This window comes from Euprymna scolopes, chromosome 46, assembly GCF_053919585.1.
Source record: "Euprymna scolopes isolate OS-2025 chromosome 46, ASM5391958v1, whole genome shotgun sequence".
Classification (NCBI taxonomy): domain Eukaryota; kingdom Metazoa; phylum Mollusca; class Cephalopoda; order Sepiida; family Sepiolidae; genus Euprymna; species Euprymna scolopes.
Genome location: NC_136527.1, coordinates 4,041,709 through 4,066,909, shown reverse-complemented (window position 1 = coordinate 4,066,909; position 25,201 = coordinate 4,041,709). Strand labels below are relative to the sequence as shown.

At 35.0% G+C, this 25,201-nt stretch overlaps 1 protein-coding gene across 1 annotated transcript in view; it reads right to left on the bottom strand.

The window, feature by feature from the left end:
• Window positions 1–4,847: 4,847 nt before the first annotated feature.
• The window catches only part of LOC145270580 (uncharacterized), a 36,854-nt gene continuing 16,500 nt past the window's right edge, over window positions 4,848–25,201 (bottom strand). Inside the window, exons 4-6 of the mRNA XM_080126210.1 lie at window positions 18,199–18,265; window positions 9,958–10,067; window positions 4,848–4,982 (exon numbers count right to left, since the gene is read on the bottom strand). Of these exons, the coding sequence (XP_079982336.1) occupies window positions 4,936–4,982; window positions 9,958–10,067; window positions 18,199–18,265 (224 nt within the window). The 3' untranslated portion in view covers window positions 4,848–4,935. The remainder of the gene's footprint in view (window positions 4,983–9,957; window positions 10,068–18,198; window positions 18,266–25,201) is intronic.

Below are 25,201 nucleotides of genomic sequence, written 5' to 3'. Positions count from 1 at the left end.
ATTAATGTTACATGATGAGGGCTGTCCCCTTTTCATGTAAGTATAAAAATAGAGAGATTACTTAAAATGAAAATAAAATGAGAGAAAGCAGAAATCGAACCTTGGATATAAGTTTTAAAGAACAATAGGTTTAAATGGAATGTCCAGTAAATTGTTAATTCTGATGAAATAAATAATAAATAAACTATTCAATTGTTAGAAAGAATGTGGATAATAAAATATGGGTTAAATAAAGTAGATATGTAGGTTGAATTCCTTTGTGGAAACAACACAAGAAAAAATAGGTTATTGGGAAATCATAATGTCAGAAATGTGCAAAGTCGCGCATGTTGGTGGCACGTGAATTTTGCTCACGTGGCCGGACATGCATGGATGTCTCAATATAGGAAGTGAGAGTTAGTTACTTAGTTAGTTAGTTAGCCAGTGAGAAACTCAGAGAGCGTCTGAGGATTCGAACGTCTAGAAGCGAGACGATCACTTTGAAACTTAGAATGAAGCTTTGAATTTTTGATGATGAAAACCACGGCCGTTCGTGAAGAAATAAACCCATCATGTGTTTTTGTAAAACATCGTCTTTCTACAAAAAGGTAAATTGAATTGTTATTATATGTCTATATGTCCTGTGTTATAAAATGTTGTGACATACACATCTCATATCGACAATGTGAATCTACATCTCATATCTACACTAAGACTGTCTGAACACTATCTCCTCACTCTAAGAGTTTCCATAGCAACACATCTATTAACCTAAGTAAATGAACAGTTTTTAATATATATGAATCGCTTCATAACAGAAACAATGACATTCTCATAAAACGAACAATAACAACAACATCTCCCTCTCACAACATCCCTCTCCTCTAAGACTCACTCTTAAAACTCTCTGAATTAACACCCACAAGGAATTATTTTGTTTCAATCGTCTTCCTTCGGGGTCAAGTCAGCCCCCGGCTATATTCCAACAAACCATGGATGCAATGCTCACAGGAGTTTCTGCCCACATTGATGACATCATCGTTACAGGAACTTCTGCATCACTTGACTTCTGCGCTGGATTGAATTCAACAATATGGATTCCACTTAAGAACTGACAAATGCAAATTTTTCCAAACTTCTCTGAAATACCTTGGATTTTTATTTGACAAAAGTGGTCGAAAACCAGATAACATTCAAGCCATAAAACATATGCCACCCCCAAGGGATGTTTCAACACTACGATCCTTTCTGGGCCTTGTAAGCCATTATGATTCCTTTTTACCTGAATTGCACAAATTACGCGGACCTCTTAATCATCTTTTACAAAAAGATACTAAATGGAACTGGTCAAGTACGTGCAAAGAATCATTTGAAAAATAAAATCACTTCTTACACACTATAATCCATCATTAGACATTACTGTTGTGACGAATGCTTCAGACTATGGAGTTGGATATTTTTCTGATGGAAGTGAAAAAGCCATTGCGCATGCATTAAAATCATTAACACCCACTGAACGAAAATATAGCGAAATTGAGAAAGAGGCTCTAGCGATTATCTATGCTGTAAAAAGATTTCACAAAATGCTATACGGCCGTCATTTTAATCTGATCACAGATCACAAGCCTCTAACAAGTATTTTTGATTCAGAGAAAGGAATCCCTGTTTATACAGCAAACTGCTTACAAAGATGGGCAACTATGCTGTTCTGATTTCTCCATAAAATACCAACCAGGCAGCAAAATTAGTTGAACTCTGCAGAATGTCAGAAGTTGTGCTGACCAAAAAGTTGTGCAAATAAAATTCCAAATGAGAACCGTAATCTAAAGAATCCAAATAATATGCATATTTAATCTTCATCTCAAAAATTCAAAACAGCATATTTTTAATCTGTCATGCTTAAGTTTTAAATAGCATTTGTGTATAAATAAACAGGCGACACAACAAAATAGCGCGATTTTTATAAAAGTTGATCAAAATAAATCGAGACACGATGTCCCTTCGCAAATCGTACATATTATGATCTAGGGGGTATATAAACATCGGGAAACAACCTGATTATACCAAGTGAGCAGACGATAAAAAATGGAAGAAAGGAAAAGGATAGAAAGGACAGTATCATTGCGCTTCTTCAAGCAAGTCTTGTGACAACGAAGGAAATTAATGGTATTGACTTTTTTTTTTACGACCTGCTCCAATGTTAAGAATGGCTTTTGGAATTTTAAATAACATTCTTATGTGCAAAATTAAAGTACTTTTCCTGTACTTTCATGCATAAGTTAAAAATAGCATTTTTGTTTTGTTGGTCATGCTTAAGTCCAAAACAGCATTTTCGACAGCTATGGAAAGGATAATTCGTATTATTGGGATTTCCTGGAACAGTAGTTTGAAGAATCGAAATAATACGAGTAATAAATCTTTATCTAAAAAATTCATATATATCCATCAATACCAAATGTTTGGATCATTGTTCTTTTGCTTAGGAAGGATCAAATTATTCGTCCAGTAATACCATATGAAATTTCATAAGAAGGCACTATCTTAGCTTTACCTGCCTTGTCCACTGTGTGAAATATGCATTCAGAGATGACCGTTAGTATATCCACAGTAGATTCATAATGATGGATAGAAAGAAGTTTAGCGTTAAGGAGATGGCGGACTATCATTAAATTGATTACAAATTTTTACAAGATTTTAGCAAAGAGTGGGAATAAACTGATGAGGGCGAGAATTTGAAAAGTCACATCTATCACCAGAATTCTTGAAGACAACAATAAAATCAAGTCCACATGCTTTAATAGTGTCAAACGTTTATCATAATATCCCATACATATAACAGGTTGATGATCACATGGAAAATTTGGAAGGGGGTGGTTCGGAGAACTGAAGGTGGAGTTCATGGCAAACCATTGCACAAATATTTCAACTTCATCAAATGCCATGGTTGGATAGTGGGGAAATGTTGATTGTCTATTATACACCATATAGTAGATTTTACAGAATTGGCAGTTATTTCTCTCTTCTTTAATTTTTTTTACACATTTCAAGTGAAAACATTATTACACACATAGGAGATTTGCTAGAAATATAATAATATACATACAACAAAAAATCATCCACAATTATCTTTAGTCTAAAAATGCCGGACCCTTTATTAACGTCAATTTAAATCAAGAAAGATAAGTCAGTTTGTTCTACTGAATTAGTTGCACAACTCTTCCACATTAAAACATGGTAAAACTTGATAAATTCTATTTTTATTTGTAATTATTTTTCGTCTGGATCATATTTCGTAATTTTTGTAATCTATATTAATTTCGACATGATACATAAGTACGTAATAAGACATCATTAATTCTCTCCTGAGAATTAATGATCTTAGCTTGAACAACAAAAAATCATCCACAATTATCTTTAGTCTAGAACGTGAAGTTGTCTCTGGACTTGTTTGAGATGCAGACCCACTACTACAAAAAGTTCTGCACTTTCACTCTACCAGCTGATACTAATAATTGATACTGATCAGCAATTTCAATTCTTATTTTTGCTGAACGTGTTGTTGTTCCATCTAATCTTCAAAATAGAATCCTCAGACCATCACCAGGAACATCAAGAAATTAATCGGATGAAAGCCTTGACCTGTGGTTGTGTATCTTGGCCAAGTATGAACAAACAATTAGAGGAACTTGTCAGGAGTTGCTCCAAATGTCATCTAGTTGCAAAGTCCCCCCGAAAAACTACATTACATTCATGGCCAATATATATATATTATTCCTTAATTGGAATTTTTTATTTTTGAGATGAGCATTATATGTTAATTTTATTTTATTTCGGACTATTAGTCTCATCTTTATTAGTTGTTGTTTTTTTTTTAATCTTTTTATTGGTTCAAAACGTTTCGGCCAACTTCCTCTGGCCTTCGTCAGGTGGTAACCGCGATGGATAGGAACTTCGAATCTCCTAACTGCATTCTCTACAGTTCCAGATTAACATTGTCTGAAGATAGCGGTTTCAATCCCACCCAAAGCGTGCCAGAGGTAATTGGTCAAAAATGTGGTGAGACGACAACAACTACGGATGGCAGTGATGGCTGAGAATGCAGTTAGGCTGTGTAAAAAAAAAAAAATTTAAGGGCGATACTCCCTATTTCCACTCAACAATGATTTCTTATTATATAACTAGCGGGGTTGCGCAGATGTTTAGTTGGTGTAGTAAAGACCCTCGGGAGGTAGGAGAGAGAGGGATCAAAACAACAGTAGCAGGGGTGCCCGGGTGTGTGTAGGTGGTGTACTACCCCCACCCCCCCAAAAACAACAAAGTGGTAGTAGGGGGGGGGATCAAAACAACATTAGGCAGAGGTGTTTAAAAAAAATTTGTTGTCGGCAGGCAGGCTTGAGCCTGTAATGTGAAGGAGTAAAAAAAAGGTTTTAAAAAACCGTACGTCTTAGCCGATGTCCCCATAGTCTGACCGAAAGTCAAAAGCAATTAACTTAATCGAAGACAATCCAACAGAGACGATGATTTACTAAAATGTCGGTGAAAAAAAAGTCGACCCCTCCTTGTACAAAACGGCCGAGTTTATGGTGAAGGAATTAATGTTTTTGGCCAATTTTTCGATATTTGTCGTCCATACAAACAAACATACATACATTTAAACAGACAGGTGAGATTTATATGTATAGATTATTCCCAATAGAAAAATTATTTTAGCCCAACAGCTGTATGACATTGTGTCCAAAGTTTCTAGAAAAAAAAAAGATTTACGTTGACAGTCTAAACACCAGGCAACATAAAAATTGATGAGCAACAATGAATTCATGAATGCAGAGAGAGAGAGAGAGAGGGAGAGAGAGAGAGAGAGAGTCGTTAAAAAAAATATTAAAAAAAAAAAGGCAAATTTTGTTAAAAATGTATTCTTTATTATAAAAAAAAAAGAGTCATTAATGGATCCGTTCATCACAGTTTTTGTTTCCGTTTCTTTAAATCTGTGAATAATGCAGCAGCTGAAATATAAAAAAAATATTAAAATTATTTAAATTTTAACTATACACATTTTAAGTATATATATATATATATATGAGCAAACCGTTAAAAACATGTTAAAAAACACTGAAAAAGAGTTAAAAACATATTTAATCTGATGAGAAGCATTAGGCTTTGAAATGCCTTGGCATAAACAGTCCCTTCTATCCCCTAACTAATTGTTTGTATTCCCTTATTGAATAAATCTATATTTACCAATATATAGTTTTTGTGAATTCATTTACCTTTCCTATTGTTCTCCTATATAAGTTCCAATGATACTTGCTGAGCTTTATATTGTCCGAATAAGTCTCCTCTTACAGAATTGAGCCACTCTTTTCTTCTAACACACTAATATATATATATATATATATATTTATATATATATATGAGCAAACAGTTAATAAAATATGTTAAAAAGCACTTTGAAATGAGTTAAAAACATATTTAATCTGAAAAGGAAACACTAGATAAATGGATAGTCCTTAATTCGTAGAGGGTGGGAATTAGCAAAATGCGGGATCGGATTTTGCATGCAAAAGTATTTGATGAAACTACAAGTAAGTCAAAGATCTTACTTGAAAACAAAAAAAAAGTGAAGCAGAGGAAATATGGTGAAGAAAAAGGTGATTACACATGAATGGATAGTCTGGTGGAAGATAAAAAATCCAGTGACGGTAAAATCCAAATGTATAACGTCAAGAAAGTTGTGCAAATGTTTACTTATGCAAATGGAAATTCTTTTATACATACATACTAGTCCAGCCGTTGACCCTTAAAGGGTACGATGAAAAATGTTCAAAATAAAAAGTGATTTTGAGATTATATTTAAATAAAAATAGAATAAAATTAACATTTTTAACTATACACATTTTAAGTAAGTATATATATGATGATTGCAACGTCTTGTCAGACGAGTGCCACTCCATCAGACACTTAAAGTCCATGAGCCCAAAAATGACTTTTTTTTTAGTCCTACAGGTGAATTCACACATGCTCAAGACAGTCTTTGAGATTAATTATTAGTTGCTTCCACTCATCACTTTTCCATCACCACAGGACCATTTTTACAGACAAATGCCTGAGGGAGTATCTATACACAGATGATGTTACAGAGTCTTAGCTTTGTACGACAGCTAAGTCTCTCTCTCTGTTCAAAATGTTGAGATCCAGCAACAAGCAAGAGCAAGATAGCCAGCAACAAGTTAAACTGCAGACCAGCTTAATGCGGGTACTGGTCTCCCGCTTTATGGTTTTTTTAAATCAGAGATTTGCTTCTCCTAGAAAAGTTGCCTTCACCACGGCTTATGGGAGCCCTCTCCACCCCAACACACACATATATACAAACACACACAGTGCTAGTTGGCCGTTGACCCCAAAAAAGGGTTCATTCGCCCTTTGGAAGGTCTTGATTTTAATCCTTCAGGAAGACTAGCCACCCTCCTCACCAAACAAGTCTGGTGGGGGAACCAGTTTAATCGAGTTGAGGCAGGTAGTACTAGGTTACATGGTACCAGTAGCATATATATATATATATATATATATATATATATATACACATATATATATTTTATTTGAGGGTAAACAGTTACATATGGTCGCTACAAATAGCCATCTGTTTCAGTCAAAGAGACTTCCTCAGGCGACCCAGAACCTCTCAACACCAAAAAGAAAAAGCGTTGAGAGGTTCCAGGTCGCCTGAGGAAGTCTCTTTGACTGAAACAGATGGCTATTTGTAGTGACCATATGTAATTGTTTACTCTCAAATAATAAAAAAATATTTTGCTCTTTTTATTGAGCACTATCTACCAACCTTGTCTTCATTAGTCCCAACTTTTGAACACCTCAAACCTGGAGATAGATATAGATATACATATATATATATATATATATATATATATATATATATATATATATCCTAGTCTGCCCATGGACCCTTAAAGGGTACGATGAAAAATGTTCAAAATAAAAAGTGATTTTGAGATTATATTATCTTTTATTGTCTTGAGAAAACATTTTTTTAAGTGATGAGTATCATAAAAATTAAACTCAGGAAGCCTCCAGAGCTCTACTACAAACACTAATTAAAATTAAGGACGCCCTACTAAAATTTTTACCTCCCCCATCTTTGAAATGAAAATATTTTTTTAGTAAGGCCTGAAAAAAAATAAATAAATAAAAAAAATTGTCAGAATCCACATGAGCACTACTAAAAGCAGTAAATATGGTTATAAATATCATTATAGTTATATTTTGTACTAGCGGGGTTACACGGCGTTGCCCGGGTGTAACAAGGTGGTGTAGTAAGGAACCCGGGAGGGTGGGGGGATCAAAACAACAGTAGGCATTTAAAAAAGTGGTAGTAGGCTCGAACCCGTAATGCAAAGGAGGGAAAGGTAAATGCTGCATCCTGAAATGTAACACGTACATCAAATCTGTTGCCGATGTCGCTGGAAAAATGGTGGGATCCTTCTATCGCTCCAGAAGATATCTCACTACTGATACAATTCTCTATCTGCATAAAAGCCAAGTACGTCCAAAGATGGAGTACTACTGCCACATCTGGGCAGGAGCTGCTAAAAACAGCCTATCCTGCCTTGAACGAGTACAAAATAGACTTTGTGGCTTGGTGGGGGATGCCCTTTTCTCTTCCCTGCAACCTCTCTCCCACAGAAGAGACGTTGTGAGCCTGTCTTTGTTTTATCATTATTTCCATGGCAGGTGCTCGTCTGAGCTCCAATCTCTGGTCCCCCCCTCGCCAATCTTTCACAAAAAACACCCGTCTAGCTAAAACCACTGTCAGTAATTTCCCCCACTCTTTATCTGTACCTAAATCAAAATGTAGATTCCATGAACATAGCTTTTTTCTGAGAAGTGCACGCCTGTGGAACTCTTTTCCGTTTGCCTGTTTCCCACCTGACTACAACCTGGATGTCTTCAAGTCCAACATAAACAAATTCCTGATGAACTGTCCCCTTAAGTAAGACAATTTATCAAATCTCCAATACTAACGATTACTACGATACTATCCCATTGATTACTGTACACGCAATAACTCTTATCCCCGAGTTGCTTCCAGGCCTTGATAAGTAGTGATCTCCATGTGAAAAAAAAAAATCCTGAAGTCACGAACGTTGGAAATAATGGTAGTCAATCAAAAGGAGACACTGACTTGCGAAAATGTCAACAAAAAAAGCGATGACCAGATGACTTTCGGAAGCTCCCCCCCCCCCTCGCGTTTCTTTTAACGGTTAATTTAAAAAAAAATCTTTGGAACGCTGAGGTTTTTAAAACTAAAACTTTTTTCAACAGTTTTGCATTCTGGAGACGGATCTCTTTTTTCGAGATAAGTGACTTTTATATTAATCTTTTTATCTTTAGATTCAAATATTAATTTAAAAGCGAATTAACTAGCCTTGTGTAGCTTCACAATAGCTTGTCTCACAGAGTAATCAAGTTTTGGGAGTTTCGTCATGGTGCCGGCTGATGCAACGTTTACAAATGACTAAGACTTTAGAGGAAATCAAAACATTTGAATACAACATTGTTTACATTGTTTTTCTCAATTTTGTCTCTTAGTTTTGGGCGTTCCTATCTTAAAAATAATTAAATAATTGTAATAATTCTTTTTCTATCCTTTGCAAATGATTCAAATTTTAGTATGTTATTATAAATGATAACGACTACCAGTTGTCAAAATTTCAGCTTTTCGCGGTTGTTATTTCTAACAAATATTAGGTTTTAAAATTTTATCCCTTAGTTTTGGACGCTACTATGTTTTTTTTTTTTTTACACAGTGATCACCACTTATCAAGGCCCGGAAGCCACTCAGGGATAAGGGTTATTGCATGTACAGTAATCAGGGATAAGGGTTATTGCAAGTACATCACGTTAGTGAGGAGATTTTATGAAGTGTTTAATTAGGGGGGGGGCGGTTCATTAGGAATTTGTTAACATTAGACTTGAAGACATCCAAGTTGTAGTCCGGAGGGAAGCAGGCAGACGGAACAGAGTTCCACAGGCGTGCAATTCTAAGAAAGAAGCTTTGCTCATGAAATCCGCGTTTTGATTTAGGCACAGATATAGAGTGGGGGAAATTTTTCACAGTGGATTCAGCTAGACGGGTGTTTTTCGTGAAAGATTGGCGAGGGGGGACCAGGGATTGGAGTTCAGACGAGCACTAAACCACGAAGTCTATTTTGTACTCTGTCAAGGCATGATAGGCTGTTTTTGGCAGCTCCTGCCCAGATATGGCAACAGTATTCCATCCTTGGCCGTACTTGGCTTTTATATAGATAGAGAATTGCATCAGTAGTGAGATATCTTCTAGAGCGGTAGAAGGATCCCACCATCTTTCCTGCGACCTTGGCAACAGACTTGATGTACGTGTTCCATTTCAGATCAGGAGTAAAGGTCAAACCCATATATATATATAAATTTCTGTGGAAACACCAACTTCCCCCAAAAAACTTGACTGAACAAAAAGTCTTGAAAAAAAAAATAATAAAAAGAAAAAACTTACAATTTGAAGAAAAAAGAAAAACTTTTTGTTGAGAAATATTTTGCAAAACAAAAAAAATAAATTAAAATATTTTAAATGTAGGATTTTATTTATTTTTTATTATTTCCATTTGTCTTGGTTGTTTATAAATTAGTCTGCAAAACAAAAAAATAAATTAAAATATTTTCAGTCGTTTAAATGTAGGATTTTGTTATTTTTTTATTATTTGCATTAGTCTGCGTCTGTTACAACGCTTTGCTTTAACAAATGATTGCCGATCTCGCCCGATCCATGCTCGACGGGAATTCCCAAAAATCCGGGTCCAATTATGCAAGAGTACCAAAAAAACTAACAAGATGAGAATCATAGTCCAAGCAATAGAAAAATAATTATAAATCTTCATCTAAAAAATAGACATTCATCAAATCAAATAAATTTTTGTTTAACTCGCTTACCTGGACGTCTTTTGATGTTGGCACCATAGAGCATCTGATCACGGAAATTCACCGTCGGTATCACCTGATTTGGATTCGTCTTTTCCAACGACACAACTTTGATATTTGATCTGCAAGGTAATAAAAAAAAAATGGTACTTGTGCAGTTTAATCAATAACAAATTTCACTTAATTTGATTGAGTAGATTTTTTTTGTTTTTTTTACAGCGGAAAAACATGTTTTTATGAGAGCGCGTTGAAGTCGGCCATCTTGGAATATTTGGAACGTGCCGCGGGAAGATAATTCAATTTAAAGTGCCGACACTCCCTCTCCATCTTTCATAACTAGAAAAATCAAACGTTTTGCTCGGTATCATGAATTGTTTTTTCGCTGTAAAAGAAAGTGAAAAAGAAAACTAACATCTTAGCTGATATATATATATATATATATGAAATAAAATGGAGGTGGAAGGACCTGGATACTCAACGTTTCGCCCGATCTATGCGGGCTTCTTCAAGAGGGATGACCATCCCTCTTGAAGAAGCCCGCATAGATCGGGCGAAACGTTGAGTATCCAGGTCCTTCCACCTCCATTTTATTTCATATCGTCGGATTTAATCCAGCTCAACAATCATATATATATATATATATATATATATATATATATATATATAAAAGTGAACATGTGTGTGTGTGTACATTTCCCTACGCAATAACTCTGTCAATTTTTAGTCTGCAGAGATCTGAGATTTGGGAAAATCGATGTGATCGGTTTTCAGACAGAAATTTGTCTATTAAGTGGTCAAAGTTCAACGATTTGACCTTTGAGAACTCTACCAAACTCCTCCGACAATTTGGGGTCTAAACACTTGAAATTTTAAATATAGGTTCCTTTGACATGGATCCAACTTAATAACTTGATTTAGACCCCAAACAATAAATGTTAAGGGGTCATAATAGGAGTAAAAGTTTAAAAAATTGACTGTTATTTTTTTTTTGCTCAGCATACACCTCCAAACACCCGGGCAACGCCGAGCACCCATGCTAGTATATATATATATATATATATATTTATTTAATTATAGCCAGTAAGTGTACGGTGGGTGCATTTTTTTTTTTTTTCACATGGGGGTCACCACTTATCAAGGCCCAGGAGCCACTCGGGGATAAGGGTTATTGTGTGTACAGTAATCACTGGGATAGTATTGTAGTAATAGTTAGTATTGGGGATTTGATAAGGTGTCATTACTTAAGGGGGCGGTTCATCAGGAATTTGTTTGTGTTGGACTTGAAGACATCCAAGTTGAATTCGGGGCGGAAACAGGCAAGCAGCAGAGAGTTCCACAAATTGGCTAAATTTTTCACTCTTTAAGATTTTCCAGTGTGTGCTCACATACATGTCTATAGTAAAATTAAACCCTCATCTTTTCCACTCTGCCAACCTCAGGAAGAACAGACAGTAAACGTTCATTGTATGATTTGAACAGATATACCATTTTAATTAAAGATATTACACCTCACAATTCGCTTGCAATAACCATTGGCAACTGGACAAGTATATGTGTCCTACAGTAAGAAAATCAGACAATCTCCACATTTGCACAGAAAAAGGAACATTTCAAAGTATTGTGTATGCAGCACATTCTGGGGAGAACCATGGCTGGCTGTTAAGTTTTTGTGGAAATTTTTTTGGATGGTATGAATCGGTCTATGTCTACAATTAACCATTCAGTCAGGTCTGATACTATAGAGGACACATCTTTTTAAAACATGGAATGCAAAGATAAATCAGATATGAACGTAAGCCGAAGAGTATCAATATACAATATGGTGGAGACTTATTACATTTCATTTTTATCTTAACTGATAAAACGGAGTGGTTGGAGGATCCCAGAGGAGATAGAACGGAACATTAACATAGCTCAGGGGAAGTTGTGAATAGACCCAAAACTTTCGGCGTAACATAATTTTTATATAATATTGGCCAATAATTTTTTTAATTTAAAAACAGGAACATAGAAAAATAATTAAATTAAAAAAATGGTAAAATTTATACAAACATTTACAAGAGAAATGTACGGATGCCTGTCAGGGAGAAACAAAAAAGAAAAAGAAAATGAAAAAAAAAAAAAAAAAAGAAAAAAAAAAAAAAGAAATCCAGCATCCCTGCTTCCTTTTAATTACATGACGTGATTCTTAGGCAGCTTTTCAACTCTCAGATTTTGAGCCTCTGTATATTCCATATTTCCAAAAGTATGGTTTGTTGTGGTTTTCTGAACGGCAAAAACATTTGGTTTCGGGTCAAAATAGTTTTTTATTATTATTTATTATTCAATATCTTAGGACTTTACTTTACTAATTATCTTTGAAAAAAACCCAGAAAACTAATATTTATCTTTTAAAGGATTTTTACAATGAATTTATTTAACTTCAAAATTTAGCTGAATTGGTTAGCTTGCCGTGAAAACATTTTTCATAACATTTTTTTTTCACAGGTACAAATATGTTTTTTCTTTGGGAAATTAAGTTTAGTCCTTAATCTTTCAAATACAATCAAAAAGTATTCGGAAACCTACAAAAAAATTATGATAAATCGGCTTTCAAAACTACGTCCCCCTACCTTTATTCTTCGTTTATTTTTGCCGAAAATTTTTGTAGAAAATTCTGGCTTTTTAAATGATTTAAGTGAGTCCGAGAAAGACCATCTCATATATAAAAGGCAAAATGTGTGTGACCATTTTGTGTATGTCTTCAAAAGGGTTTTCGAGCACACGCTCCCGGGGTCGTTAAATATCGCTTAAACTGTGTATATAGGTCCTATATAATAATATCTAGGAATTAGGAAATCGCGTAGCAGATTTATTTACGTCGACTTTTACAAAATTATTGCTATTTTGGCTTCTCGTGTGTTGATTGGGCTTTTTAGTATAAATAAAGTGAAACTAAACTCAAACGACGTCTTCTCGGCATTACGCCAGGAAAAACGTCCAGAAGCAATCAGCTTTGATCAGTTGCTTTTCAATCTGGACAATTGGGAGCGGCTTTCCCCCTCCCCATCATCTGTTGGGTGAAGAAACAGTTAAATTTGGGTAAACAAACCCAAACGCTGCGTGACTTCTATTTGACCTTCTTAATTAGGTCAAATGGAAGCAGCAGAGTTAACTTTTATTGCGCACGCCTGTTTTTATAGTTAAATAATCTGCTTAACGTTGTCTGTCGCCGTGGCTTAATGGTTAACGTAGCACGTTTTTTTTTTTTTTTCACACATTAATTTCCAACTCAAGGGTACGGGTTCGATCCTCATACACTCACCTACCAAAACATTTTTTTTTATTATTTAACCCCCCCCCCCCAATTTTGATTTACCTCAAGACACCCGGGCATCGCCGGGTACCCCCCGCTAGTTTTATATAAATTCAGAAAGTTTTCTGATTGCTCTAAAATGTAATTATTTGTTTTTATTCAGATTTGTGTCTGCGCAGACGACGTGCGCACGAACACCGTTTACACATTTTGATTTTGCACATGTAAACATCCATCGCTGCAAATTCTTTGTAGGTTCGTACACAACTGCTCGGACTCATTGTCTATAGTTCTGGGATGAGGTGATTTCATTATGGAATTCGTTTTTCGGACTCACTTCCTCACCGTCAGTGTTTTTTCCTAGTGACACATGGCCGAGGCGACTAAGATGTTGGAACAGACATTGCAAGTCTCCAAAGGTGCCGAGTTCAATCCTGAGCAAAAGCAGTGGCAGTGACAATACAATGGCAGCAACAGCGATAGACGCAGCAGCAATAGCATTAAGCGTTAGCAGCAGGGACGGCCTGAATGGAACGAGAACATGGTACACCCCGTAACAATAAAGGGTTGGGTTCGAAATTCCAAATAAACAGTTCCCGAGTTCGAGATACACCTGAAGAAGGCCGAAGGATGTGGAAGTGAGTCTGAAACACGAAATCCATACTCAAAATCTATATTTAAAGAAAGTTAATAGTATTATATAATGGCATCAATTGAAATGGATGGCTCTCGTCTGGGAGAAGCCCCATGTTTTGACAAGCTTCTGGGGTTGTCCTTTACTCCTGATCTGAAATGGAACACGTACATCAAGTCTGTTGCCAAGGTCACTGGAAAGATGGTGGGATCCTTCTACCGCTCCAGAAGATATCTCACTACTGATGCAATTCTCTATCTATATAAAAGCCAAGTAAGTCCAAGGATGGAATACTGCTGCCATATCTGGGCAGGAGCTGCTAAAAACAGCCTATCCTGCCTTGACAGAGTATAAAATAGACTTCGTGGCTTAGTGGGGTATGCCCTTTTCTCTACCCTGCAACCGCTCTCCCACAGAAGAGACGTTGCGAGCCTATCCTTGTTTTATCGTTATTTCCATGGCAGGTGCTCGTCTGAACTCCAATCCTTGGTCCCCCCCTCGCCAATCTTTCACGAAAAACACCCGTCTAGCTAAATCCACTGTGAAAAATTTCCCCCACTCTTTATCTGTGCCGAAATTAAAACGTGGATTCCATGAACAAAGCTTCTTTCTTAGAACTGCACGCCTGTGGAACTCTCTTCCGTCTGCCTGCTTCCCACCTGACTACAACTTGGATGTCTTCAGGTCCAATGTTAACAAATTCCTAATGAACCGCCCCCTTAAGTAAACACTTCATCAAATCTCCACACTAACGTACTGTACTTGTAATAACCCTTAACCCTGAGTGGCTTCCGGGCCTTGATAAGTGGTGACCACTGTGTAAAAAAAAAAATTATATTTAGCTCTTATACAGCTAGTGAAATGAGATAACTTATCAAAGCAGGTGGCAATGATACGGCACATTCTATCTGTCATACTCTCTCTTTTCATATATATATCTATATATAAAGCTGAATGTGTGTGTGTGTGTGTGTGTGTCTGGTCACGAATAGGCTCCTATATGGTTGACTATTTTAAAAAACTGATTACATATAATGATAGAAGATGTATCAAGACACAGGAATGGGTATGGTTCATTAAAATTGTGGTGGTCTGCGTTCGCGCCTGGTCCACAAAGTATGGAAATAAAAAAATTTTAAATTTAAAAAAAAAAACGTTTACAAGGGTTTTTGATATAGATGTACATAAGAATACTTTGATAAGTATGTTTTAACTTAAATAGGGATGGTATAATAAAATTGTGGGATCTGCGTTCGTGCCTGGCCTCCATAGAATGGAAATAGGCACAAACTTTAATAAAGACTTTTCATATCTATCTGCGTAAGTATACTTTGATAATTATGTTTCAGTTTGAAGGAATATGGTATAATAAAATTATGGGGTGTTCGTTCGCACCTGACCTCCATAGAATGGAAATATGTCACAAAGTTTAACAAGGTTTTTTAATATAGATCCACAGAATATTGTGATAAGTGTTTCAGTGTGAACAGGTATGGTATAATAAATTCTGGGGTTTATCTATTTTATTTTTACTTTCATCATATTTTGCTTTGGTTTTGATACCCCCAAATTCGAAGCTATCTCTTTACAACCCTTCCTTTTCATAACCTATCATACTTTCATAAATCAGAGTCCATTTTCTGTAGGCTGTTTTTGAACCCAGTCAACGACGGGTACTTTTGCTAGTATATATATATATATATATATATATATATATATGTATGTATGTGTGTGTGTGTGTGGAAATATGTCACAAAGTTTAACAAGATTTTTTAATATAGATCCACCGAATATTGTGATAACGTAGCAAAAGAAGTTGAATTACGATCAGACTCAGAAGCTTATCAAAGCAGGTGTCACTCTCTCTCTTCATATATATATATCATTCAAACACGGTAGTGTTTGAATACAGTAGCGTCCAAAACTACCAAAATTTCAGCTTTTTTTTTTATTAGGTTTTAAAATTTTGTCCCTTAGTTTTGGATGCTACTGTATAAAAATTGAAAGCAGACGAGTGCCGTACATTATTATTATTATTGTGTTTATGGAGGCAATTAAAGATGACAGATATTTTTTAATCATTCAAACGCAATAGTGTTTGAATATATGGTTAAGTGCCAGTTTTAGTCATTTAAAACTGCTTTAAAGCTTCACCGCTCGCTCATTTTTCAACGAAATTTCAAACAATTATTACAGTTTATAGACCACCTTCTCAGCTATATTCTGAAAAAAAATCAATTTTCGTTCAGTAAAACAAAGATTATGATGAATTTTTTTGTGTTCAAAATCGTAAAAAAAAAAAAAAAACGTAAGGAGGTGAGCGACGTTTTTCATGACTGGTTTCCATAGCAACCACGTCGCTTCAGCAACTACTATTGCTACTAATTCGAAAAGGAAAACGTGAAAGGGAGATAATTGGGGAGATTTTATTGAAAGCAGACGAGTGCCGTACATTATTATTACATATGTGTTTATGGAGGCAAAAAAAAAAAAGACTGAAATTAAACAAAGAACAAGTGAATTTAATGGAAGCCTGGAAAAATCGTGGATTACAAAGAAAAATGCGAGCCTGAAGAGTAATATGGTTACGCTTAACCATGGGAAAGTAGAGGACTAAATTAATGAACCAGCAACCAGAAAATGAAAGTGTGAAAGGGAGATAATTGGGGAGATTTCATTGAAAGCAGACGAGTGCCGTACATTATTATTACATAAATTAATGAACCAGCAACCAGAAAATGAAAGTGTGAAAGGGAGATAATTGGGGAGATTTCATTGAAAGCAGACGAGTGCCGTACATTATTATTACATAAATTAATGAACCAGCAACCAGAAAATGAAAGTGTGAAAGGGAGATAATTGGGGAGATTTCATTGAAAGCAGACGAGTGCCGTACATTATTATTACATAAATTAATGAACCAGCAACCAGAAAATGAAAGTGTGAAAGGGAGATAATTGGGGAGATTTCATTGAAAGCAGATGAGTGCCGTACATTATTATTACATAAATTACATAAATTACATGAATGAAAAAATTGCCTTCCATGTACTTCCGAAATTATCATTATTATCAAGTCATCATTTTCTTAAAATACTAAAATCTTCCCACCCAAGTGACTCTCCTAAAAAAAAAGAGAGTTAGTGCTTGAATATATGGTTAGTTCTAGCTGAAAGTACTTCTTTTAAACTCCTCGGCCTAACGTTTACAGGGAATATGAACTGGAATAGATACATTGAGAGCATTGCCAAGGCTGCTGCAAGGAAGGTTGGCTCCCTCTACCGTGCTAGAAAACTACTTACGCCTGACAGTATCCTATACATTGAGTACTGTTGTCACATCTAGGCTGGTGCATCTGCTGCTTGTCTCTCGCTCCTGGACAGCCTAGATGACAGTTCAGGACCTATCAGGTTGGCGACTCTCTTTTGAACCCTGTCCAGGAGCGAGAGACAAGCAGCAGATGCACCAGCCCAGATGTGACAACAGTACTCCATACATGGGCGAATGGTGGCCTTATAGAGGTATAGGATACTGTCAGGAGTAAGTAGTTTTCTAGCACGGTAGAGGAAGCCAACCTTCCTTGCAGCAGCCTTAGAACAGGCAGAGGGATGCAACATCTCGTCGATGGGACAGAGGCTGAAGCCTAGATGACAGTTCAGGACCTATCAGGTTGGCGACTCTCTTTTGAACCCTGTCCAGGAGCGAGAGACAAGCAGCAGATGCACCAGCTCAGATGTGACAACAGTACTCCATACATGGGCGAATGGTGGCCTTATAGAGGTATAGGATACTGTCAGGCGTAAGTAGTTTTCTAGCACGGTAGAGGGAACCAACCTTCCTTGCAGCAGCCTTAGAACAGGCAGAGGGATGCAACATCTCGTCGATGGGACAGAGGCTGAAGCCTAGATGACAGTTCAGGACCTATCAGGTTGGCGACTCTCTTTTGAACCCTGTCCAGGAGCGAGAGACAAGCAGCAGATGCACCAGCCCAGATGTGACAACAGTACTCCATACATGGGCGAATGGTGGCCTTATAGTATAGGATACTGGCAGGCGTAAGTAGTTTTCTAGCATGGTAGAGGGAGCCTACCTTTTTCGCAGCGGTATAGGATACTGTGTTAAAAAGTAACTAACATTAACCTCTCTGCTAATAAAGGAAAATGCTAGGAGAAAAGAGATAGACAAGATATAAACCAAACGAGAATAATGAACACCAACATTTATAATACATTTTGGTGGCGGATGCAGAGAGAGATGGTGAAGCGGGGAGGGTGTCAGACAAACTAGAAAATGGGGGAGGGGGGGAGAACAATGTTAAAACTTACTTTGTTTTCTTCTTCAACGGGATAAATGAAAAGTCATCCTTTTCGATCCCAGGCGCAGAATTGTCACCTATAAAAATAAGGGAAAAAAAAGTAAAGTAACATTTTTTTATCTATAAATATAAAAGCGAAAATGTATGTATGTATGTTTGTATGTGTGTTCGCTTTTTCTGTGTGTCTACAAAAGGCTTCTTTCAGAGAAGCGGTCGCTCGCTTCACAACTTTTTATATCACATATAAATCGTAATATCTCACAGTTAACAAAGCTCGCCTGTCTATTTAATTTGCTCGATTTCAGGAAGATAAATATTCAACATTTGTCGCTCGGCGCATGTGGGTTAGTCTTTTTCCTATAACATCTTGGGGGGGAAAAAAAGCGTTCAGCAGTAAATGAATACTATCCCACAGTCAAACTTGACCTCATTAACTCATTAAAACGGGCACCTGCTAAATCCAAGTAATCAAATAAATTCAAACATGTTTCTGTTAGCATCTCGCGGTGGGGCAATGGTTAACATCGCACGTTTTTTTTTTTATCAAACTTTAATTTACAACTTTGCCTCAAGGGTTCGGGTTCGATCCTCATACTTACGTTTTTTGTTTTTTTTTATCACCCAGCCTCCTGAGTTTCCACACACACCTCCAAACACCCGGGCAATGCCGGGTACCCCTCGCTAGTCGACTATAATCGGACACTTAATTTTTTTTGTGTGAGTATTTATTATTTTTGTGTAATATTTGTTCAGCGTTTGTACAGATTTTCAATGTCCAATTTCAACGTTTTTTCAAGGCCTTCTCCAGACATATATATATATATATATATATATATTTTTTTTTAAATTTTTAAAATTCATCATTCAATAAGGTGAAAAGCTATAGCAAACATCTATATGAGTATTTTAACCATAGTTCTTGATTTCAAAAGGCGAAAAATTAAAATGTAAATTTTTGTACCTATATTTTTATGTATATACCTGTATATCTATGTATATGTATATATGTGTCTATTTTTTCATATATATGCATGTATATATTTGTAATGTTTTACTTAAAGCAAATTTATAATTTAAATTCAAATCTATATTTTACTCTATTTCTTTTCTATCTCTAACCCATATTAATTTTCTTATCAATTTTAAATCCAGACCTTTTATTTCAATTTTTTTTCAGATACATCTGCCTTACTTTTAATGCTAGGTTTATTTATGGTGTCTTTTAAATTTAATAAAAACCCTTCAAAATTTGCTGACGAGAAGACCTTGTTTTATAATTATTGTCCGTAACTTGATGCCTACCACAATAAAAACACTGTTTTCCGAAATGATCCTACAGATAATTGATTTTGTTGTTGTTCCTTCTTATGAAATGGATTTTTAATTTAATTATAATTTGATTTTTAAATTTTCAATTATCAATCACATTACTTAATATATATATATATATATATATATATATATATACACTAACAGAACATCAACAGTGAGTTTATCAAACTTTTCTGTTCTGCTTTCTCAGATTTCAAGTTTATAACACGGTTCATTCACCGTCCATATTCAAGACTTTTCAAGCCATTCTCCAGACAAAATTCAAGTTTTCAAAAAAAAATTGGGGGTTTGTTTTACAATCTGCAACAATTCGAAAAAGTGAACAAATCAAGGTTACGATAGCCAATAAAAGTTACTTTACAACCCATCCGCATTTTGCATTATTTTCGGTGTTTTTTACGTAGTTTTAAATGTTTTTTTATTTCATCTTAAACATTAACTCTCTTTACAGCTTTTAAATTTCCAACCAAGATGGCTTCCCTCTGGTCCATTTTTGTTTTGACACGGTCAGCCTCATTTTAGGTTATTTGGAGGAGAGGGGGGGGGGATTCCCGTTTGCACAAGAAAAGTTTGTTTTTTTTTTGGAGGGGGGGGGAGCATTTTTATTTACAGCGGCTCCCGCCCACTCCAAATCAAATTATAAATGAAAGCAAAAATAGGGGATTTAAAACCCCTCCCAGCAAAAAAAAAGCCAGAAAAAAAAAATTGTGATTATTTTTGGTTATCAGTTGGGGGGGGGTCCATTCGCACAAGGAAAGTTTGGGGGCAAGGGCGGGGCATTTTGCATTATTTCCTGCGTTTTTAGGTAGTTTTAAATGTTTTTTTTATTTCATCTTAAATATTAACTCTCTTTACAGGAGAGGGGGGATTCCCGTTTGCACAAGAAAAGTTTTTTTTTTGGAGAGGGGGGGGGGCATTTTTATTTACGGCGGCTCCCACCCACTCCAAATTAAATTATAAATGGAAGCAAAAATAGGGGATTTAAAACCCCTCCCAGCAAAAAAAAAAGCCAGAAAAAAAATTGTGATTATTTTCGGTTATCAGTTGGGGGGGGGTCCATTCGCACAAGGAAAGTTGGGGGGGGGGGGCATTTTTATTTATGGCGGCCGCTACTACTCCTTCTCCCACCCTTTGTGCTGCAAATTAAATTATAAACGAAAGCAAAAATAAAGAAAAGTGAGAAAAAATTTGTGATAATTGAAAATTAGACCGATTATGTCCCTTTATAACAAAACTAGGCAAGGTTATGATGAAGGGAGATAACTCTTGCATCCACAATTTCAGAACAATGTATTTCGATTTTATGTTCGATATCTTAAAAAATATTTTAATGGTATTTTTATTAATACTTAAAAAATTATTTCATTTTTATTTTTAATTATTTTTATTAATACTTAAAAAATTATTTCATTTTTATTTTTAATATTTGACACAAATTTTTACTGGACATAAAGAATACAATTTTCAAGGCCTTTTAAGACATTTTCCATATTTTCAAGGATTTTTCCAGTTAATAATAGAAAAAGGGGAAAAATAGAAAAAGGGGGCGGCGAATTAAAAAAAAAAAAAATTCGAAAACTTTTCGAGTCTGTACGAACTCTTTAGACGACTTGTGATCTATTAAGCAAATAAAAACTCAAATTTATTTCAATTTTATTCCGACACAAATTTTTACTGGACATAAACATTTGCAAGACATTTTCCATATTTCCAAGGATTAATATTAAATTTCTTTATGGTTTTTAATTTTCCAACCGAGATTGCTGTTATGACCCCTTAACATTTTTTTTTTTTTTTTTTTTTTTTTAGACAGTGATCACCACTTATCAAGGCCCGGAAGCCACTCAGGGATAAGGGTTATTGCAAGTACATTACGTTAGTGTGGAGATTTGATGAAGTGTTTACTTAAGGGGGGCGGTTCATTAGGAATTTGTTAACATTGGACTTGAAGACATCCAAGTTGTAGTCCGGTGGGAAGCAGGCAGACGGAACAGAGTTCCACAGGCGTACAATCGTAAGAAAGAAGCTTTGTTCATGGAATCCACGTTTTGATTTAGGCACAGATATAGAGTGGGGGAAATTTTTCACAGTGGATTTAGCTAGACGGGTGTTTTTCGTGAAAGATTGGCGAGGGGGGACCAGGGATTGGAGTTCAGATGAGCACCTGCCATGGAAATAACGATAAAACAAGGATAGGCTCGCAACGTCTCTTCTGTGGGAGAGAGGTTGCAGAGTAGAGAAAAGGGCATCCCCCACTAAGCCACGAAGTCTATTTTGTACTCTGTCAAGGCAGGATAGGCTGTTTTTTGCAGCTCCTGCCCAGATATGGCAATAGTATACCATCCTTGGACGTACTTGGCTTTTATATAGATAGAGAATTGCATCAGTAGTGAGATATCTTCTGGAGCGGTAGAAGGATCCCACCATCTTTGACTTGATGTACGTGTTCCATTTATTGGTTTGGACTCAATTTAAGTTATTAAGTTAGATCCATGTCCAAGGAACCTATATCTAAAATTTCAAGTGTTTAGACCCAAAATGGGCAGAGGAGTTTGGTAGAGTTCTCAAAGGTCAAATCATCGAACTTTGACCCCTTAACAGCCAAATGTCTGGCCAAAAAAGGATTACAAAGATTTTCTCAAATCTCAATACCCTGTATATCAAGTTATTGTGTAGGGAAATGTAGACAGACAGACAGACTTTTAAATTTCAAACCAAGATGGCTGCCGTCTTCTCTATTCTCTCTTTTTTTTTTTTTTTGCTCAATATTAAATTTCTTTATGGTTTTTAATTTTCCAACCGAGATTGTTGCTGTCTTGTCCTTTTTATTCGGTCCGTCCAGCTTTATTATTTCATATGGGGAGGAATTCGCAATTGGTGAATTCCATCTGCAGAAGGAAAGTTTGTTTTTTTTTGAGGAGGGGGGACGGTCACTTTTATTTATTGCGATCGTCCCCCCTCCACCCCAATTATAAAAGAAAGCAAAGATAGAGGGAGATTTATTTCGGTTTTATTTTTAACACTAGCGAGGGGTACCCGGTGTTCCCCGGGTGTTTGGAAACTCCGGGGTGGGAGGGTTAAAAAAAAAAAGTAAGTATGAGGATCGAACCGGAACCGTTGAGGCAAAGTTGTAAATTAAAGTGTGAAAAAAAAAAACGTGTGACATTAACCATTGCCCCACCGCGACATGCTAACGGAAACACGTTTGAATTTATTTAATTACTTAGATTTAGCAGGTGCCCGTTTTAATGAGTTAATGAGGTCAAGTTTGACTGTGGGATAGTATCATTTACTGCGGAAGATGTTATAGGAAAAAGACTAACCCACATGCGGCGAGCGACCAACGTTGAATATTTATCTTACCGAAATCGAGCAAATTAAATAGACAGGCGAGCTTCGTTGTTAACTGTGAGATATTACGATTTATATGTGATATAAAAAGTTTTAAAAAGTTGTGAACCGACCGACCGCTTCTCTGAAAAAAGCCTTTTCTAGACATACAGAAAAAGCGAACACACATACATACATTTTCGCTTTTATATATATAGATTTGGACACAAATTTCTAAGGCCTTTTCAAGATATTTTCAGGATTTTTTTCATATTTTCAAGGATGTTTCAAGGTAATAATAAAAATAAGGCCGTTTTAAGGCAAAAAGTCACAATTCAAGGACTTTTCAAGTTTGTGCGAACGCTGTATAATGATAATCGATATTGGCTACGCAATAACTAAAACGGTAACGGAAAAAAAAAATGTCTTGTATGAGATTCGAACACTGAAAGATGGCATAAAATATTGGAAGTCGAAATAATTAAATAATAGTTAAATAATTTATACAATAAATATCTAAACTATTCTATTTAAATAATTTATACAATAAATGTCTAAACTATTTTATTTAAATAATTTATACAATAAATATCTAAACTATTCTATTTTAAATAATTTATACAATAAATATCTAAACTATTCTATTTAAATAATTTATACAATAAATATCTAAACTATTTTATTTAAATAATTTATACAATAAATATCTAAACTATTCTATTTAAACAATTTATACAATAAATGTTTAAACTATTCTATTTAAATAATTTATACAATAAATATCTAAACTATTCTATTTAAATAATTTATACAATAAATATCTAAACTATTCTATTTAAATAATTGATAGCAATTACTAATTTCAGTTCATTCACAAAAAATAAAATTTTATTCATCCGTTGCTTTTTTTGCATTTAAAAAAAAAAAATTTTTTTAAAACAAATTTATGAAAATAGAAGTGAAATTACTGTTTTTGTTATGTTATTTAATTAAATTACCGTTTCTTATTGAAAACAAAATATATATTTTTTGATTAAGAACACTTTACAACTTAAGAGTGTTAGTTTTTGGAAAACTGCCTTATCTTCCTTTTCGCCTAAACTGACTTGGCTTATCTCCCTTTCCGCCAGCTTTTCCTATTCTTAATGGCCGCCGTTATGTTTCCTCGATAGCGATAGACTTAATTTTACAAAAAACGCAATAACAGTTTTCCTGCTCAATGAATTATCAGAATTTTTAGATATATTAGCTACAAAACACCCTCCCCATGTTAAGAATGATTTTCAAAATAATAACATTATTTCAGTATGGTACCAAAAATACACAAGTTTATTCAGAGACAAGTAAAATGAATATAAATACATTAAACTTTGAGGATATGATTTATTTTGCATATTTTATTTTTAAATTTCGTTCCTGCTGTTCATTTGGGAAAAAATATTCAAATTTTATTCACGCGCATGTATATACGTTGCTTTGTTTTTTTTTAAAAAAAACTTTTTTTTATACAAATTTATAAAAATAGAACTGAAATTACTGTTTCTGCTTCGTTTTTTAATTAAATTACCTTTTTCTTGTTAAAAAAACAAAATATATATTTTTTGATATAAATATTGAATATTTATGTAAATAAATTTTATTTAATTTAAATAACTTAATGGTTTTGCTTTATTTTGGCTAAATTGACTTATCTCCCTTTCCATCTAAACTGACTTGGCTTATCTCCCTTTCTGTTATTTACAAAATAAAATAAAAAACACAATAGCAGTAGTCCTACTCGACGAATTATTGTAATTTTTGGATATATTACTTTTTCCAACATGAAAATAAGGTAGATAATATTATTTTTGCTTAAAACGACATATTTTAAAAATTTGATCCGTTGATGATAGCTTAACAAGCACCCAATCCTTTTTCTACTCCTCTTTGCATGAAACTAAATATAGCCCACATTTTCACCACTTACGCTTAGCAGCTGTGTTACAAAATTCATGGTCCTGGATATGACCTTAAACTATATCTGATGGTGAGGCCCCAGCTTGCGGGCTTTGGGGAGTGTGGAGCCACTCTTTAATTGCTATTGCTCCCAGGTCCACTCTGATCCGGAGTGGTAGTACCTGTTAGGGTCCCAACTATGGGTTAAATAGAATCCGACTTAAAAAAAATATACTCCATTAAAAATCGTTCCTCAAAATAACTAGATTCGGCATTAAATAACCTGAAAAAGGTTGATATGCCGTAAAACAAAAACAACCAACCAACCAAAAGTCATAATGTTTAATTATGATCTATTTGTTTAGCAGTTATACATAGAAATATAAAAAAACAAGTGAAGCATGCATGGTCCCTTG